Genomic DNA, 20847 nt, shown 5'->3' with positions numbered 1-20847 from the left:
GCTCACGATATTAATTATTTAACAGGAAGATTACAATTTTAATGGACATCAAGACGCACGATTCTCTGAATATTATTTAGTAATTGTGAATTCAAGGTAATCAGAGTTTTATCAAAAAATATTATCTAGCTGCAACGTTACCTATTCCTAGGAAAAGAAGCTATTACGTCATGGTATTAATTAAAATGTAAGGTGAATCACGATGCGTGGATTCTTTTGATATTATTCTGTAATTGGGTTTGCGAGGTAATTAGAGTGTTATTAAGAGACACTATGCAGATGGGATGTTATACTTTTTAATGCCACGTTTCGTACGGAAAGATCAAGGGTCTTGTTTGAAATATTGAACTCATTGGGAGAAAAATTGATGAATTAGAATTAGAAATAATTTAGAAAAATATTCTAACTAAATTATAAAAAGATTAGAAATTTGTATTATCTTGCAGCTTCTAACTATTTATATTTTAATTTCTAAGAGCTCCAATGATGCTCTAAAAATTTAAAAATCTGTTGGATATATGTAAAATAGAATAGTTTAAATCATATAGTACATTTCAGAGATATTTTAACCTCGTCTTTTTTTATATTCTCATTTTTTGAGAAAGAGGTTCTGTCAATCCCATCTTCTCATATTAAAAATTCAAACTATACCTTGTAGACTATCTGAATTCATTACCAAACAAAGACAAATATTTCGAAAATATGACACTCTTACATCATTTCACTTTAAATCCATAGTTATAAAATCTCCCTTAACAATTTTAATTAAATACCTTCACTATCTCCAACCAACAACAAACATTCAACTAAATCCCCTCCAAGACCTTCCCCACCCCTCCTCACCCAAACGTAAACAACACCAAACCCTCCATCAACTCCAGCGCCACAGTCTTTAATTAATTCCAAAATTCCTAAATTCCCCTCCAAGTAGACAGCCTCGCTAAACGATCCCAAATACCCAAGCAACAGCCTCTCTAATCAATTACCCCCACGAAACAGTCGCAGTGCCTTCCCATAAAAGTCACCGTAAACTCCGTTGGAACCGAGCTTCAGCGTCACATACGATATGCTCACATTTACTTTCCATATACGCAAGCAGAGAGCTCCTCAGGATCGTCCACGGTCGCGTTCAAAGCAGAAGCGACATTGAGCGTCGAGGCAGGAGCCTTGCCTTTGGCTCTTTAGCGAATGCAAAAGATCAAAAAGAGGCACGGTGCTAACGAACGTATCCACTGTGTTCAACCGCGGCTTCGGTTTGCCCAGCAATTAGACGGTGGCCTAGCGAGCTCACGTGGCGGCACGTTCGTGTTCGACGTATCGTCCTGGACAGGTAGCCGAGTCGTTTCTTTTTCGCGTTTTCGTAGACCGAGGGGAGGGGGAGAAAGTCGTTTCGAGAAGCGTCGTCTAGGTTCAATGGCCGCGGGAATTTTTCGCGTCTCGAGATACCTTCGAGGAAGACGAAGACTGACGCCTCGAAGTGGCCGCGAAGACGCGCCACTTCGCGGAAGTGACGACCGCTTCGAGATTTTCTTTATTTACTTTGAGGAACCGCAGGAACTTCTCTGTACTTCGCGAATTTTCCTGCCGCGGATGGTGTTGGTTTAAACGCTCGGTGGTTGAAGTCACCTTGTTTGGTTAGGGATTTGTTAACGGGATGGCGATGGCGTTTCGTGGATTGCTTAGGTAGAACCTGTGATGGCGAGAAGTATTGTGGTTTGAGAAGGACTTGAACGAGGAATGTGTTAACGAGTTGTAGGATCATTTGTGCATACATAATGAATATTGTATTTGAGGGTCCTGTAATTACTAGATTGTAGGGTTTTTATTGTAGATTTATGTTCTTGAAAATGCTGCTAAAAATGGAATTTATATGTACAGGGTGTTACAGGGTTAAATGATCAAACTTCAGATATGAACTTGGGACTGTAAAGCGAACAAATTTTTCTTCTATAAAAGTATTTTTCACTTAAAAATGAGGATTTAAAAAGACACGAGTGCATAAGACATTATTGCAATTGAAAATTTTAAACGCCAATATCTCGAAAACACAAATATGTGACTTAGGTAATTTGGCCTCGCAGCCGCAGAAATATACTGTCATTTTGTATCTTGTACCTAATTACATGAAAAATATTCTAATTCACCTATTTTCTCGACTAAATGCATTGAAGTATTAGCTTACATATAAATATCTATAAGAGTGTCTTATTATGCATGCAATCTATAAACGATTCTGAAATCTGACTCACTTGCTGTTGCCACTTTGTTGCATTGTAGAATACATAGAACTCATTATATATGTATATTCAATTGTGCAATCTTTGCAGCTTTTCATAATACTTCAAACTAAAATCTAGAGCAAAATGTATAGCAACAATTTCTACCACAGAAATACAATTTGAATATCTTGAAAAATATAAGATTGACTGACAGCATTCTACCTTCTTAGCAGATTAGCCATTTTAGAACACGTCTATCTACAATCTACATAATAATGATCATTCTGTACCGTTATTCTTGGTCAAGGTTCCTGGCAAGATCGAATTGGAATATCTCGTTTGCCGTGATGCGTAATCTTATGCCTGCTTTGCGCTCTACCTTTCTCCATTCCCGCTTGTAAACAACGATTTGGCAGGCTGGAATTGATGGAGTTTCTGCTAACCATATGTTTTCTAAGAAAATATAAGTAATCGTGGCGTGAGGGATTCAGAATTGATATTCTGAGCGTTCTGTGTTGATTGGAATTTCTAGAATTCACTATCAACAATTTCTTTAATTTACTCCTACGTGAGAATCTAAAATAAAAAATCTAAAGAAGTAAAAACCATGATACTACACTAAAGATTATTCTTTCATCATATTCCCTCTTCGAAACCACACAAATTATGCCACGAACAATTTTAGAATCATTAAAAACAGAGGAAATATTCAGGTGGTCTGCTTCAGCTGACACCCTATATATAAACGTGCTGGTTATTACGAAAGTAACTCCAAAATTAAAAGAAAGTTATTTTGTTAGTTGAAAATGAGCCAAATCACAAGAAAAATAAAATATAAATTTTAGAAAAAATGTTGGACTTACACCACTATCATAATAATTTATACAGATATAGTTCCTCAGAATAATCCTTAAATTCCCCAAAAAATTCATCACTGAAAGTTAAGCACTCGAATGGCGCAATAGAAAAGTTCACAGAACCTGACGTTCAGTATCGCTTCTGAAAGGATCGACCGTATAAAGAAAAAATGATCGATCAGATAGGAAGAGCAGGCAGTAGATCACGTTCGATAGAAGGGGAGGACAAAGAAATCCGTGTGTCAGGAGAAACGATCGCGTGTGAGGTCGCGGCACACACGCCTCGGGGATACGAACGAGCGAATAGGTTGAGGGTCGTGAGTGGCCGTTGACCCTTACCTGTGTACCTGCACGTACCTGGAGAGCGGCGAGCGGTGGACTACGACCACCTAGACGGACTCTAGAATCCACATCGGTAATAGCTTCTCTAGTCTACCGACCTTCCACTCGTAAAAACAAATATTTATGGACGCCGCGGCGCGCGTCGGCGAAGGAAGCGACTCGCGAGCCCTTGAGCTTGAACACATATGGGACAGGTGCAGATTGTTAATTGGTCGATGAACTGCGATACATTTTGAGCCTTGAAACCTTCAGAACCGAATTTTTTTAAATTTCCTCATGCTGTTTTAATAGTTATAGCATTATGTCTGTGGCACTTATCTTTAACACTAGAATTACCGAAGTCAACCCTATATCAACTTCAGAATTACAGTGTTCTGAAAAAGTTCATGAATTAGAGAAATGATATTTATTTATACATTGCCTTAGTTTTTGTTCTACGTTAATGGATAAAATATATAATATTTTGAGAAAATAAAATACATGTAAAGAATAAGCTTAAGGGTATTTTTTACCCCTCTGGCACTCCTAGTGTTAATCTGTGAATTTTAGTGACTGAAAGAGACCAGATTACCCCATTTGGAAGAAAAATATTGTCACAATTGTTATAGAGAAATACAGTAAGAAAGTTAGTTAAATAAACAGTAACAACTATAAACAATTTTTTGAAGATTATATAAAAATAATTACGAGCCTATATTTAGATATAATTGTATTATTAGTAGTTTCAAATATCAATAAAATGTATAGTAAACTAAATAATGATTTCATAATGTGACTATTTATCTTAGCTTTCAAATTTCTTAAAAATTTCACAAATCAATAACTTTTAGAATTAAAAAGAATTTACAAAGATTTAAGAGCTAGAAGCTTGTGCACTTTCCAGGAAAAAGAATTGCAGAGTTCAGAAACAAATCACTAGAATAATTCAGTAGATTAACGCCTCTGGCAGTCAGCCAGTTGTCAAATGTTCAATCTGATAGTGTGAACTTCTAAGAATTCAACTGCCACAGAACACAATTAACAATTACGATCGGTTGATTCACCGATGAGTGACGTTTAAGCATCCTGGCCAGATAATTTAATCGAAGATATAAAATTACTGTAATCGATCCAAGAGATCGTTGGAACCTTGACTCAATCCCCATTCTCGTCTCTGATGACTATTCATATCGAGTATCAATACGCGTGCATTCCCATTTTATGTCTCTTAGCACCTCTTGCGAGGATTATTAGAAAATAATTTCAAGTCTCAATTAAAGGTATTATCTTTCACAGTAATTATAGTTAAGAAAATTTTAAAGCATTAAAAGGGGAAAATTTCTCCTCTACTGTATGTAAAGTAGGAAACTATTTTAAGAGTATTTTACTATATTAGAGTACCTTTTTGGTATAAGCTAGTTTCTGTAGAGATACTGTAGAGATAATTGAAATTATTTTCTACTATTTTTTATATAATTTTCTACTCTCAACTTTATGCTTCTTATGTAATATAAAACTAAGATAAATGTCCTAATACCTAAACGCTTAAAATTTCAAATATCCTAGTAAACAAGCAACCTAAAACTATGTCATGATACTTTAATTACGAGCTTCCAGAAATTAAAGATACTATTTTATGACACTAGTTTTTATTTTTAATTAATTTATCTAATGCATTAGAATTTAAGTCTAAAATTGAACAAAATGAAGGTTGGTGTTTAGGTATATGGTCTAGCATATGGATTATTAAGTACATGGATATGGCCAGCTATTGGGACATTTACCTCACTTCTATTTTCCACTATTAAAATTAAAAAGCACAATATTTGTTTTGTTACAGTACCCAGCAGGTGTGTCCAGCGATCTCCTGCCAGGAAACAGAAGAATGGATTACGCACCCCCTGGAACTCTGCCTGCAGACGTGCAGATTTCTTCGGCTGCTGAGGACTTACTGACAAGGTTGTTGCAACCAGACCCTAGCCTGAGGCTCAAATCGATTTTGGGCCTGCAGAGAATTGCTTTCTACCTGGGTTGTGACGTCGAAGGCTACGTGATGAAAAAGGTAAACATCCCCTTTTCTAGAAAGTTACATTTTATGTATCGTCTTTGAGTCATCAGTGTTGAATCATTTACATGCTAGTTTTAGAAAATTAGATGAATTTTTTTGAATTAGTAACTGAATGGGTATTTTACTTGTTTATTTATAGAAATAATGGCAAACAATTTCTGTCAAGTATGGATGCATAAATATTATTTTGAGTACTTCAATAAAATTATATTAAATTTAAATTGATTACAATATATTTTCACGTAAATATTTTCGAAAATATGGAGATAGAAAAAGTGGTTGCCCAAGATATGTAGTAGGAAAAGTGGAAGATAAAATATTATAAAATTATTTATTCCATAATAGTTTGATGTATCTTGATAAAGACGAGTGAAATAAAATGTAAAAATAATTTTAAGAAGTGAAATAGACCACATGAAGTTTATAAAGAGAATTCATAAACACTTTATAAGAACTGCATTTCATTCTTACTTTACATACTAATTTTCACAGGAATCGCCATTTCGATTACTGGGACGCGTAGCCTCATCGGATCAACAGAGCGTGGACAAGTTTTCCAATTTCGATAGCTCTATGAAAGAGGAGAGCAGCTCTGAAGACCACGAGCAACCCTCCTCCTAATTAATAATTAGTAGCAGACTAAATTAGCTTTTAGCCGCGTCGATCAATTCTGATCAATGCAAAATCGAATTTATTCGGGGCGACTGCTCCAGCTATTTTCCTAACTTTCTTAATATCGTAGTTCAGTTGTTGCTTTTTTCAAGCAACATTTTCGATGCCATCCATTAGTTTAAGCGAAGAGTGAAAGTATTTTTTACCGTTTTTGCCAAGACGTTGAAATTATTTTGTACACGACTCGTCAGGGTTTTCTATTCTGTAGCTCGAACTGATACTTTTTATAGTTTGACTCGTTGAAATATTTTTATAAACGGTGCTATTGTGATGAACGACAGCTTCGGAGATTAACAGACAAGTCGCGAAGCTTTCTTTACTGCGAGACTGCGAGACCTGAGGCTTTCGCAATACTGTTGGAAGACAGCCTGTGAAATGTACTGTGTTATTGATGAAATATATGCTCGTCAATTCAAAATAATTCGTGTGGATCTTTTTGTGTCGTCCATCTATATTTACGATCCTAAATGTCCACATTTCCTTGAAATTTTCATTTTAATTCCTGCTCCAGTGGTCAAATATGTGGACATTAATTTTTTCAGGTAAGTCAATATTCCCTCAAGTACTGTCTATTTAAAGTAGTGTCTAGTGTTTCTTTAAAGTAGTCTGTACCTGAGAGCCAGACTAACCCAAGTCTATTTTTCTCCAACATTCAGTTTCTTTACAAGATCTTACTGATTTTCTTCATTTTATTACAATAACAGGAATTTAATTCAGTTGTGTTATAAGTGAAGAAAATTGAATATTATGAAGTATTTTAAATACTATGTTAAAAAATGGATAATTGCTTTTATTTTTGACTCTTCTAAAAAGTAACAGATAGAACTTGGATCACGATGGCTCTCAGGTACAGATTTATGAGTCTATTTTAAACAAATCCCTAAAGGCTAATAAATGAAAAGTTATAATTTCTTTTGGCCATGATAGAGTGATTTCTAAATGAGACTAATTAATTCCTATTTATGGTAAGGAAAATGATGCCACAGAAATAACAAATATCTATCCTTTAACATGTTTTCGCAGTTATTCTTTCTATTTCTCTCTTCTTGAAATGATTCATGCAGACTATAATAAAAGCAGAAGTCTTCCAGAGAAAGAATTCTCAGTTTACAAAAGTTTTTAATTTCTTTAAGAATAGTTAACAGTATTTTTGTTACAGTATTTCATCGATAATACAATAAATTGCGGTAAATCGTAGTGCGTACAAACTAACAACAAAATAGAAAACAGAACGGATCTGGATCGAAAAACACAGCGTCTTTTTTTCCTTATCTTTTCATCCCGATCATTTCTCATTCCTCTATTTTTTTCTTTTACGCGAGAACAGTTTTCCCCTTTTTTCTCAGAATTTTCAGCCGCTTCGTCTTCGTTTTCGTGCGTTTCAATTTTATTACTTTAACTCCTTCCTCGGTCTCCTATGCTCTCGACGGAGGGGGAGGCTCATTCGCTCCCTTGGAGCGCAATCAATCGAAGTTTACGGTATAATAATTATATATATATACATTATTATTCTTACACTTAGAGGGTTTCTCGATTTCGGTATATGTATAATACAACGCATTCCGCCATATTAAGACCCTAGCCACGCGTTCCCGAGCGATCGCTGATCAAACCACCCACTCGATTAAAAATCGATTAAAAAACACTTACACGATAAACTGTCGACCTTTCAAGCTCCCAAATTTGTCTCACTATTTTTAAAGAATTATATAATAAATAAACACCCATCGTCCCCCGAATCTCAAGAAGCCACGATTTTAAAAAGTACTCTTAATATTTCCAAAAACAGATAAACAGTCGACGAAACAATTTGTTCTAAAAAATATACAATACTATATGATTAACAACGAATAAGACTGATGGAACCTCTCAACACCTGGTTCCTCCAGCGATCCCTCGCGAACCTCCATTATATTTCCCATGCTCCACGGGATCGACGACCTTCGTCATCGATTTCTTTCATCGACAATCGATTTCGACTTCGTTTACAAAACAGAACGAAATTGAATTATTACACGTCTAATCGACTGCTTCCACCCCGCGACTCGCGGAGTCGTTTTGGTAAAAATCTGTCAGGGCTGCGCGCAGGCACCGATTTCGCGTGCTTTTTCCCTCGAGTAATTTTATTTCTTTTCGTCGAAGACGAGAATCGTGGATTTCTGTGGGAATCTACGGTTCTATTCTTCGCGAAGAATAAGGGAAAATCGCGAGACCAGCGGCTGAGGAGCCCCTTTCCACGTGGCCACGAGCCGCTTTTCGGTTTAGTGATGTAGCTCGATCACTAGCTCGCGCGCTCGCGGCACAGTTAATCGACACACGCCCTCGCTCACCCCTTAAATTACGAGCTTTACCTTATTGTTGTTATGTCGTTATTGTTTATAATAGCGCTATTTACCGTAAGATATTATGATACAAGTAGAATTCGTCCGTTTGCACGGCCAGCGACAATTTTTACAGCCTGACTTCCTGCTATGTGGATACTGGCGCACCTCGATACTTCGCGTTCCACGAAATCGGGATTATTAATATGTGAATTGTCTCGATGTGACGCACTTTGTGGATGCGAGAGCACGTAATATCCGTGTCCTATGAGAAATCCCATGAAAAGTCTTCTGGAAGCCATTATCCTTAACGTGTTTCAGGGGACTTCTCATAGGACACGAATTGTACTTTGTACAGTGACTCGAAGATTTGTTCTGATGGTTTAGGGAAGTTTTACGTTAATAAGGGATGGCTTTTGTTCTGCTCGAAATTTGTTAAGAAAATTTTGCCTCTCGTGTGGGGTCTTTTATTGATGCGTTCTACTTGTGGAGTTTTAAGTCTTTGGTAGAATCTTAAAAGTAGAATAAGAAAATAGCATAGCTTCTTTGATTAAAATTGAATTACGGGGAAGTAAAAATTTGTATAAATATTTATTAAAAAATGGAGGATTACTTCATCGCAGGAAAGTAGAAATTCAGTTGAAGTTTTGATACTTTCAGCTTTTTGCTAGTTTGCTTTAGCTATGGACTAGAAAATGCAGTTATATCTTCGATTGAATTTAATTGCAGTAGCTCGCTTCTTTACTCACACGTGTTGTACGAAACTCGGTAATTAAAACAGATATAAAAGTGATTGAGATTACTCTCGATTAATAAGTCCATTAATTTTTCAATTTTAAACAGGAAGAGTCTTATTTACCTAATTTCCTTTAACTTAATCTTCCAAGAATTTTATCGAAATAATCTTATATGTATTTTGAAATTTATTTAAAACTCACGTTCCTTTTAATTCTTCAATAATTTCCGATTCCATACACGAAATCATTATTTCATTTATCGATTAACATGCTTCAAGTTATAGTGTCTTAATGAACATATATCAGTCTCGTTCGAACAAACCTCTGAGTCACAGTCACCTGACACTAATTCTCGGAACCAGAAATATTATTCTAACTTTTCCAGCCTGATGACACTACTTACCACGCATCGAGATCACCCAGGCGACGTTCCTATCAACATCACTTCGCCACGCCACTACACGAAAATCAGTCGCGTTCTCAATCCAAACATCCAATCTGACTCACGACACAATTCCACGAATATTTCCAAAATTGCAGCATGTTTATTAAAAATTGGCAGAGATAAAAATGATTTTTCAAACCCCTAAAAACGCATCGTGCCATCTACATGATCATTCCAATTGCACTCGACTCTCAAGTACCAATTACCAATGCTGTCATCGCTCAGTTATAATTCCCATCGACTCTGTCGTATCTTGTCAACACGATTTCGCGGAACGAATCTATCGAGAGTGCTCGCGCGATGCGAAAAATACGAAAATAGAACAAACCGAATCTGCAGGGAGCAAATGTGTAGCGAATTTCGTTGGGATCGATCGATCCTAATGAAATCATTAGAGGGTTGCATCTTCGGTTTGCTCGATGATCGTGGTGTCAAGAATTCGATCGACGAACCCAGAGACGTCATGTTCGACGATGATAAAGGCTTCTCATCGCGCCTTCCCGCAGAAATGCAAATAATAATGCACGATGGACTCGGCGCGACGAAAACTGCCAAATCGTTCTCTGGTTTGCGTGTTTCTCTTCGCGTCTTCTCGTCTCTCTTTTGTACACAAAATACCAACTATCTGTGCCGGAAAACGCACATTACTGCTTCGTACGGCTCGATATAATAATATATATATAATATATATATCTATGTATATATGTATAGTATTTATATATGTATATGGTGTGTCGTTTTGCGTTAGGGCGCGATCTCCACTTCCTTCGTTCGCCTAAAACTCGATATTTATAAGTGTCTCCATTTGCTTTCGTTCTGCCATGCGTAATACCTTAGCGTGTAGCGTGAATTTTCTATTGCGCTGTTTTACAATCTCTCCTTCTTCTTCTCCCCTTTACGTCTAAGTCGCTTCTTAATATTTACAAATCGTTCGTTATTTAGTCGGTATGTCTCGCGTTACGTCGTGCCTTCGTCACTCTGATTCGTCCTCGAGAGTGGCAGCCACACGTCGACAAACACGTGAATTTATATAATATATATATATATGTATAAAAAAAAAGGGAAACGAAAAAGGGAGAAAACTCGAGGACAAATCGATCCTTCTCGACTTTTCCCCCTTCCACTCTCGTGTTCTTGCTTCTCTCTCTTTCTTTTTTAACCCCGTTCTAAAATATTCATCTCTCTCACGATTCACACGATCCTCACGCGCGTTCATTTCCACACACTCGGCACACAAAGCCATCCCGGAGAAAAATTGATAATATTTCGTTTCGACTACACGGTAGCCACAGCGCTCGACCAATGGGAACGAGAGAGATGCCTCCCTTCATCTCCCAATCTGCGCGTCGTTCCTTATCACTTGCGTCTCCGTGGTTCGCTGTCAAAGGTCATCCCCTTCCTCGCGGCTCGACGCCACGAGGAAGCTGACGAATGTTTTCTTCTTCAGTTTATCGTTCTTTCTTTTGTTTTCGTTTTGCTTTTAATAATATCGAACAGCTGAGTTCACTGATGGGTTACGAGAAAGATCGACCATCCGATCCTCTCACCCCATTGGACGATCGTTAAAAACTAGATTCACTATTTAGAAGGAAAATCAATTCGCCGTCGCGACGTACCTCAAGAGCTCGAGGGATCGAGGTATCGAGTTCTTCGATCGAGGGAGCATGGGTGGACTAGGCGCCCATGGTCCCTCGAGGACGACACTCGAGTCTCTCGATCCTCTCCATTTTCTATTTCTCTGTTTTTTCTCTCCGTTTTTTTTTTGAGGGCTTCTTTTCGATTAAGGCTGTCCAGCGACGCTCCCGAAGCAACGCGATTCACTGATGATCAAGCGGCAGAGAGAGGAAGTCTTTTCGAGGGACTCAAGCGCGCACGAGATCGAAGCATTTATTTATTTATTTTTTTTTTTTTCGATTTTGAAACTTTTCGTCTACGCGTCGATCAGCGATGATCTCTTTCGATGATCGATAATGTGTCGGTGATCGTGAATGTCGAAAGTTCTTCGTTAAAAGCGATCGAAGTTGACGATGATCGCAGCGTCGCTAGGCGATGATGATGGCGACAGTAATAATCACTACGGTACGCGTTATCTATTCTCTTCTACAAAGCTTAATTGCATGATTCGTTCCTCTTTTCTTTCGTTTTCTTTCCACCCTTTCGTCGGTGAACATTTATTTTTTCTTCCCCTTTTCGTAATGGTAATAGTGTTGTATGTGTTTGGCTCTTCAAGGCAGCTCTTGAAGAGAGAGAGAGAGAGAGAGAGAGAGAGAGAGAGAGAGAGAGAGAGAGAGAGAGAGAGAGAGAGAGAGAGAGAGACTGATAGAGATAGAGAGAGAGAGAGATAGAGTGATACCTGGCAGTTAAAAGAAAAATTAGTTTCTTGTCAATTCGAACAAGATTGTCATAGATTCGCAAAGTTTTCGAATGAATATGTCCTCTCTGTGTGTACGTGTGTGTGTATGTGTGTTGACGTGCGCGCGCGTGTGTCCGTGTGCTTGTCCACTGTGCGTCACCGCCGCGCAGTGAACGAGCTTAATACAATAAACTACATAACATTTAGCGTGATATACGAACAACGAAGTCAAGTCGACTTAAAAATCGTTTAAAATCATGCGAGTCCGTGGAATTATATCGTTAAATCACACGTATATATGTATATGTATGTATACACCAGCCGCCAGCCGCGAAGCTTCGATTCATTTAAAAAAAACGAGGTATCATTTGTTCGTTTCGTCATCACCGATCTCTCGTCCGCCCGAAAAGAATGTGTCCTCAGTTACGCAGATTCCCTCCACAAACGTCAACATATAAAAATATCGCGAACTAACGTGTCCCCGATGGGAAAGAAACCGAAGAAAATGAAAATTCAAACCTAAATCAACGTCCTCCCCCCCCTTTGCGTCCCCCATAACACGCGCGAAAAAGAAGCACGATCGCGTATGCAAGTGTTTCGCCCCTCCAACGGCTCACTGATCTGAGTATTCTCGCAAGATATTCACAAGATATATCACACGAACGATACATGGTTAAAACTCGAACGATCGCTTTACGTATACACACGATGATGCCAGGTGACACTGATGATGAGCTAGCTTGATGGCAGAAAAAAGGAAAAAAATAGAAAATGGTGTTTATACATCTACAAAGGTTCGTTCACACGCGAGCTCGCGCCACGAAAAGAAGCTCTTCCTTCGCTTCCTTCGACCCACGCGTTACACTCTATCCCCAAGTGTAACCTCCATCGACAATCCCCTCCCAATCCTCCTTCGATCCCTTGGAGATCGTCAGAGCTCCCCGAAAGAACAGGGGGACAAGCTACCTACTCGAGCGTTCGTAGAAAAATGAGTCTTAGCTTTTTGATTCTCCGTCAGTCGTCACCTGTCGACCCCTCCCTCCCCCACCCCAGGTTCTCTCCACGTCTCTTGAGTCAGTGTTTTGGCATCGTAGATAAATGCAAGCTGTTCGGCGAGCCCGGGTGTGAACGAGCCTTAATGAAGAGAAATTCAACGAGTGACCCGCCGTGACCCAGCGTCGCTCGTGGCGGGCCACCCTATCACAATCTTCGTCGACGTCGTGGGGACGTTCGTCGTCAGCGTGGGCGACGGACCGACCTGGCTGCAGTGGCGATGCACGGAGGTGACGACGACGAATGACAACACGACGCTGCAACGTCAAAAGTAACCACCGTCGGGGCGTGCCACGCGCGCAACCCTCGACGTATTATCCAACGGATGCCGCGAGTCACCACCCCCGATTTATCCAGCCTCGACGCGAGGCCACCACACTGCACCTTCACCTATACCCGCACCACACTGTAGCACCACCTCAACACATTGCAATTGTCATGGCCTATGGAACCTGCAACCAACGAAGCACACAAAGAGGGTGGTTATGGTTTCGCGTATCATTTACGGCTGTGGTGCACGGTGGTGAGATAAGTTTTGGAAAAATAATTAAAACAATTCGTTCGGGGATGCGTGACACATTTATCGAAGGGGATGAGACAGCCCTTCGGGGGACGGATGCGATTGTTCTCCTGGTTTGGTCGGTATCTGAATGACTCTTGATGGACATTTCTGAGAGAATTGGAGCTGATGGCGAGAGAGGGGAGTGGGGTTGTTTGGGGTTTCTGGGGTGCTTTGATACATGGGGGTGGTGAGTTTGTACTAGTTTGTAGGAGTGTGAGATGTGGTTGTGGAGTTTTAAACGTGTGTGGGTGCATGTGGGAGAAGGTGGATTTGGTGCGAAAAGTTTTTAAAATGTGAGAGAAGTGTCTTTTGTTGGGGATAATGGAGACATGTAGAAAAAGTTTTGAAAGGGTAGAAGATAGAAAATGGAAAATGGACGACAGTGTTTGTTGATTTTGAGACTGAATTGAACTAGCTGACGATTTTGGTGAGCTTATGGTGTCTTAGATAAGATATCTACGTGTGTAACAGAGAAATAAATGAAAACTACATATAATGTGTTTGTGAAGTGTTTGAAGGACGATGGATGTAAAAATTGAACATTCTTAATAGCAAAATTGGGGGAGGACGACAGGAGTCTGGTTATCATTGTGATACCTGCAGTCGAAAACCAGGTCTTCGTATTGGTGTTTGCTTTGAAAGATACACCGTTTCATAGAAAACTGTAACATGTAACGTATGCAATCGAATCAATAAAAAAGTAGTTCCCTTAACAGATCTGTAAGATAGATTAAGTAATCTTTTATATTAAACTTATTCTCGCAACAAACAAAACTGTCTCTTCTATTCAAATATGCACCGTCCCCAGAGGGTTCATAAATGTGGTCCGAAAATAATCTGTTAAAACCTTTCACTATCTCAACAAACTGTTATCCAATTCAATGAGAATAAAATATAAAAGATCTTAATCTAAAAATAGAGAAGATCTCAATAATTATTCTCTAAACGAGCAATTTATTCAGGGGAGAAACTTGCATTTTCGAAAGCACAGAAATTGCAATGATGCAGTCAGTCCAACTACTCTGCTCTCTAAAAGCAAGTGCATCAGATTTGGTGCTAAACTACTTTACGTTTTCAGAGTCACAAACTTCTACATCAATGAGTCTTAACATTCTGATCGTTTTCGAACACCACATTGCTAAGGGACACTTCATCCTCCAAGCCAAACATAATGGGGACAAAACTCTATCAGTTTCTAGATCTCAAACTCTACTGCTCTACTAATCTCTGAACTCTACGACCTGGGCCAACGTGAACTACTTTAAAACGTCACTCCTAATAAAGATGTACCTGGTGAGGTGTCGGCTGTCCTCATGAACGGTCATCTCCAAACTCTTAAACTCGTTCAACTCCTTCCTGATAGCTGCCTTGTCCTTAGGAGTCAACCGCGTCCAGGGCTTGTCCGCCCTTCTATCGTAGTCGTGGGCCTGCGTGACTTCGATGTAGTCGCTGAACCTGATGATCTACATGCAGAACCACAACGTTAGTTCCTCTCCCTCAGGGCTCTAGTTCAATTAACCCTTTACGCTCCAAGTTCTCTGCGCGGAAATCGAGCGAATTTGATTTACTAGGTTTGCGGAAGAATCTTGCCATTCTGTTTAATTGTATTTCTCTTGGCTTTTAAAACTGTTTAATGTCTTTTGTGTTTACTGAGAGAGTGGTCGTTATATAGCTAGTTAACGAAGGAAGTAGATTATAACATAAATTCGACAAAAGGCACAAAGGATGATAGAACCCTTTGACAGAGTTATATATTTATGCTGTAATTCATTTATAAAATTTGGTTGTTCAAAGAGTGCAGATAAAGGAGGAGTAATGTATAATTTGTATCTGAGAGCCTGGCTTACTGTAGTCTATTTTGTTTAATTTAGTTTATAGGGCATCTTACTATTTTTTTATTTTCACAGAATATTGTAGCCCTAGTTATGTTAGAAGTAAAAAAGATTGAAAAATAATAAAAAAAACGTGGTCTTCTCTGACAGTTAAACACAGATTCAGAGAATTATTTTAAAATTGCTTTTTTCTTCGTTTCTTTTAATGTATAAAACTTTATAACATTAGAAATTAATATTAATGCCTGGGGAACATACTTTGAGAGTAAAGGGTTAATTACAATAATTAAGAAAAAGCTCGAGACATACTTTCTTTTCCTTGAGCTCCTCAACTGTGGGTCGAAAGCTGAGCTTCCGCAGCAGGTATCGCTTTTTCTCCTCCTTCTGCTTCTTCTCTTCGGCGGGACTTTGCTCTGCAAACAGAAGATATCAACCATTCCCTTCTGTACTCTGCCTACTTCGAAGGAGCTAACAGATCATACCACATGAAATTGCCATTTTTAGGTCAAAATAAAAATGATGTCTTTAACACCTCGACTGCTAAATTCATTAAAAATTCTATCACCTTCATAGTTCTCATTCATTCTACCATGAAAAAGAAAAATATTTTTAATTCATTTTCACGTCCTTTCTATAGTATTCCTTTTTCTAGTAGACACTGTTGTAATCTTTATTAATATCCATTCATAATTGCAATTTCAAATAATGTGACTGTATTAATCGATAAAAGGGTTATTCTCTCACGAGAATGCTTACTTTTCAAGATGTTCCGCTCTTCGAGCTCCTCTTGGGTCGGCCGCATGCTCAGCCGCCTGCAACAACAATGCAGCGCGAATTAGTGCAAGTGCATAGATTGAAAGCTGCTTTCGCGGATCGCTGAGAGGCTCGAACGGTCAAGGGACGGCTAGATTTCGCTCAGAGACAAACATGTGATTCACCGTGATCAACTGTTCGTCCCGTGATCCCGTGTAATCGCCTTTCACGGCACCAGTTGCTTCAGCATCGTATTTCGCGTTGGCGGGCCTCGAGAATCGACGACGGGACGCGATTTTATTCGGTTAGAGATTAAAAGCAGATTACACTGAACTCGGTGATAGTTTCGAGAGGAATTATCTATTTTAATCCCAGGGGCATTGGAAACTGAATTTTGGAAAATTGGGACGAGGTAGGAACTTTTTCAAAGCGAAGGTGAAGGAAAATTTGCTGTGGTTTACCGAGGCTTATCTTTTTTCGTTGATTATGTGATTTTAGGGACGGAAGTGGAAAAGGCGGATTTCTTTACGTTTTTAAGGTGTCCAACGCTCCATGATCGACGAAAGCCTTTATGACTGCCTCTGAACCTGATCCAAACAAACTAAGCTAAGAACCACTCGAGACGGAAGTCGTTTACCAACTGAAAGAAATATATGACATATTATTTACGCCAATTGTCGCGCGTTATGTAATCCAGTGAACATGATGAATGTTTATCTTCGAACTCGAAAATAAACTATGTAGTTATCGACAATTGTAGTCTAATAGTTTTAGAAATGCAAACATGAAAGATTAAGAAGTCTTTCATTAAATTAGAAATAACAAAGTTAATTAAGTTTCCTCAAAGATACAAATACTTATGGATTGGTAGTATATATGTAATTACTTCTTTAGTTAAACTATTATCAGTTAATTGATATTTAAATTGATCAAAGTCCCCCAAAATAGCAAAGAAAAATGTTTCATAATTAACACATCACTAAAATAGAATCAAAAAAGAAACTATATTTCGTCGACATCAATTTTGTCCCTGAGGAGTTAAAAAAGAGCCTGCAGTTTATCTCAGTCTCTAAAATCACCTCTCTAAATTATAAAATCTGTAAATTGAAAAAAAACTTGAGGAAACTCTGAAAGGAAAAACTCTGCAAGGAAAATCGAGGAAGGAATGCCTCAAGGACTCTGCAAGGTATTCAAAATACGTCGATTCACGAGCTCCAGCCATGATCAAATCAGAATTCGCGATGCCTCCTGGTCTCCTCAAGGAAACAAATACTCTCAATCGAGTCCCTAAATTTAGTAATCGTAGTTTCCACGCGGTTACGTCGTTGCGTGCACGTCAATTTGCGGGGGCGTAAATTCGCCAGGTCTTGGGGAATCGATATCGCGAATAGTCGAGGGCTCGGTTTTCTATGGTCACGGCTATTCACGGCCGTGCTAGATACGCGAGAGGATTCAGCGAGCACGCTTGAATGCGCGCGATCAATGGCCAGGGCTCCTTTGAATAATGCTTGGCTTTTTCAATTTTATTCTAGGGACCTCGAGGACGTCTGGTTCTAATAACGCGCGGCGAAGTTCATTTTTACCCCCTTTCAGGCGAGGGCAAATTTTTCCGCGGGAATAATTAAGGAGCTTCTTTTAGAGACGCGTGGGTTCCTTAGAAGGAAAGTAATTTAGTCCCACTTTTTTTCGAAAATTAATGCTTCATTCAGTCACGGTGATGTTAAATACTGTTTGTAATAAGGGAGAGGTGGCTAAGATGAATGCTAAGAAAAATTATTTGGCGTTACACTTATTGATAATGTTTGTGAATAATAGCAATGTGGTGCCAGTATCTGTCTAATTAAAATCAAGAATGGTGAAATTGTGTTTGAGGTGTCGTTTCTAAGTTATTAATTGAAGAGCTGCAGTAGAATAATCCCTTATTTGGTCAGACACGTTTCAAGCGAATTTTAAGCATTTCTATAACAATTAATAACTCTAAAACGAAGCCTTGCACACAATTTTATCATTCTTAATTTTCGTCTCATTTTGGCATGTGGCATCACCCCTTAAAATTTCTGATACCTATTATCGAATATCCCACACAGAAACAAGCTAAATATTTAATTTTAACTCAAACTTATTAACCTGTAACGATCTGCAGCATTGGAGCCCAATAAAATGATTTTAAACAAGAAAATACCGCAGAATAAAATAAAAATTGTGAATATTAATACTGTGAAAGTGTCTCTGGAGATCATCGGCAGAATCGTAAGACGTCTATGGCAGGCGACAAAGACAGCCTCCTTTTGTTCAAGCCCAGAAAGTCCCGTTTGCACGATAAAAACTGGGTAGAGAAGATGAAAAATCTTTTCACCTGATGAGCTTGGCACCAATTGCCTCCTTCGTTTCCTGCCTCTCATTGTCTGTCTGCAGCTGAAGGATGTTCCTGTTGATGAGTTCTTGCCTGTCAGGTCTGAGGGCTAACTTCAGCGACAGCGACTCCTTGCGCGCGATCTTCGCTGCCAATCGACCTGAAATCGTGAGAAACAGTTAGCCTCATCGTTCTAGCTGTCTTTCATATTTACATTAAATGTAAAATACTTTTCTTGTTAGGGAATTGTACTTCTAAGTAATAATTTTCTGTTACTATAGGATATATTTATTTTGAGGAAAATGTATTTCGAGGACTAAATAGTAATTTCCCGAGAAATTCGAGATTCAAATTAAATTGGAATAAAATTGCAGAGTGTGGTATTTGCAAATTCACGGACAGCTGATTTTATTTCGCTGGTCAATATTTACATGATTTTTCGTAAATACGAGGCTACCGTGACGGAAAATCAACAAAGTTGGTGGAAGTTTGTCCCTGGGAAATTTAAAAAAGGGACTGGTAATACAAGAAGTTATTATTATTATTTTCACAGATAATAGTAATTACTACTTTTATTAATTTTTTGTGTTTATTTTTCTTTCGTTTATTCGATTTGTCTCAGCACAATAAGAAATCCACAATATGCTCACAAGTTGAATTTAAGACTATTCGAAATACGCCTAACTCTACTTGGCATGATCATAATCTAGTAGGTGAATTATACTCATTTTGACACTGAGGAAATGTTTGGAACACACTTCTTAAATTAGGTGGAATCGTTTTCTTGGCTGTAACCTGCTTTATTTTGATTGACTTTTGACATTTAGCACTGGTATCTGTTTTTAATTAGAAGATTATATTCGAAGAAAATATTTGTTAAGAAACTTCAATATTAAATCTTCTATTTAGTAAAATTCTGTCAAATAATTTTTGTATACTTGTAAACCACGTCAATTTAAGGGACAGAAGTATCCTAATAACAAAATTAAAGTTCTTATCTTCCTGCATAGTTTTAAATGCTAAAAATGCGTCTTTGTTGAAATGTTAATGACACCCAATTTTCCTAAATTTAATTTAGAAGCCTAAAGTCAGGGTATACATTTTCACGATAAGAAAACAGTTCCACAATTTTAATTTTAATTTTTTCGTTCCACCACACTGTATCCAAATAGCACAAGACGTCTTAAAGACGTCTATTTTATATTTGATCGCCTCATGAGATAACTTGGATGCCTTAAAAACATTCGACAGCATCTTAAAGACTTCTAAAATGTACGTCCATAAGACATCTTAAAAACACTGCATGACTGTCTTAAACCACTCACACCTTTGGATGTCTTAAAGACGTCTATGTCTTGCCTGGACGTCTTACAGACATAATCTAAACGTCTTTAAGACATCCCAGAGACACTGATTTCTACTTCAGATATTTCAAAGACGTCTTCTCGACGCTTCTAAGACTTCACTATTCTCAAGACCTTTTTAAGACGCCTCTACATAAGTAACCTATCTCCATTCCTCGACTTCCTCATTAAACTTCCCCAACGTCCTCCAACATCGATCAGCGATCGTCCGCGGCAAGTCAACGCTATAAACTTTGATCTCCAACCGCTCCCGCTAACAGTCTATTATCAAACGTCGCGTCGATCCGTCGTTTTCTGCTATTTCGAGCGCGATTTACCGTCGACGAGCGAGCAGCAGCTGACGCTGCGACGCAGAGGAGGGTTGCGTTTGGACGGCTCGATCGAGGCGCAGGCGATCGACAGGGTCGACGCGGTCCAGATCGACAGCATGGTGTCATCGCTGCCCTCTTCCCCTCGACTTTCCCCGATCGACCCTCGAAGCGAGAAGTTAAATCGAAAGCTCCGATCGTCTGGCAGAATTCTAAGTCGATCCCGCGATCGGCTGTCGTCGCGAGCCAGCGAATTATTATCGAAACTTCGCGGTTCCCGAAGGGGAGATCGGGGAAAAGTTCGATTGGCTTTTCGCGCACTTCTGACGCGTGAGGAAACTTCTCACGAATCGGCGGCGATTCGCGGCAAATCGATGCAAAACAACGGCCAAAGACGCACTGAGCCATTTGCCAGCTATCTCGGGGGGGATTAATATAACCATCGAGGCGTTCGCGTGATCGCGCCTCTGTCTGCGTGAATAAACGTACCGACGCGAGAGTATAATTAGTACGGTCCACGATGGCTGATCCCGAGGTCTTTGCCAATCGAACTCTGGCCTCTTCGATGGCGGAGACGCGGCAGGAAGGACACGAGTTGAGGCAGGCTCGAGGGTGCTCTGTGTCTTTGG

General features: G+C 39.0%; 2 protein-coding genes across 10 annotated transcripts in view; one reads left to right on the top strand and one right to left on the bottom strand.

Moving 5' to 3' along the window:
• S6kl (ribosomal protein S6 kinase like) overlaps positions 1-6552 on the top strand; it is a 64819-nt gene extending 58267 nt beyond the window's left edge. For all 4 annotated transcript variants that reach the window (XM_076376464.1, XM_076376465.1, XM_076376463.1 and 1 more), the window contains exons 9-10: positions 5238-5459; positions 5958-6552. In XM_076376464.1, the coding sequence (XP_076232579.1) occupies positions 5238-5459; positions 5958-6086 (351 nt within the window). In that variant the 3' untranslated portion in view covers positions 6087-6552. The remainder of the gene's footprint in view (positions 1-5237; positions 5460-5957) is intronic.
• A 6788-nt stretch (positions 6553-13340) lies between these two features.
• LOC143178038 (phosphatase and actin regulator 2) overlaps positions 13341-20847 on the bottom strand; it is a 309101-nt gene continuing 301594 nt past the window's right edge. For 5 of the 6 annotated variants that reach the window (XM_076376454.1, XM_076376456.1, XM_076376451.1 and 2 more), the window contains 5 exons: positions 18550-18706; positions 16197-16252; positions 15750-15853; positions 14899-15071; positions 13341-13498 (listed from right to left, as the gene is read on the bottom strand). In XM_076376454.1, coding sequence (XP_076232569.1) covers positions 13483-13498; positions 14899-15071; positions 15750-15853; positions 16197-16252; positions 18550-18706 — 506 coding nt within the window. In that variant the 3' untranslated portion in view covers positions 13341-13482. Of the gene's footprint in view, positions 13499-14205; positions 14271-14898; positions 15072-15749; positions 15854-16196; positions 16253-18549; positions 18707-20847 lie in introns of all 6 variants that reach the window. The other variant, XR_013001702.1, reaches the window with a different exon arrangement.

The sequence above is a fragment of the Calliopsis andreniformis genome, chromosome 4 (genome assembly GCF_051401765.1).
Source record: "Calliopsis andreniformis isolate RMS-2024a chromosome 4, iyCalAndr_principal, whole genome shotgun sequence".
In the NCBI taxonomy this organism is placed as follows: Eukaryota; Metazoa; Arthropoda; class Insecta; order Hymenoptera; family Andrenidae; genus Calliopsis; species Calliopsis andreniformis.
Note: the sequence above shows the minus strand (reverse complement) of the source record. Positions and strands in the feature narration are given on the sequence as shown.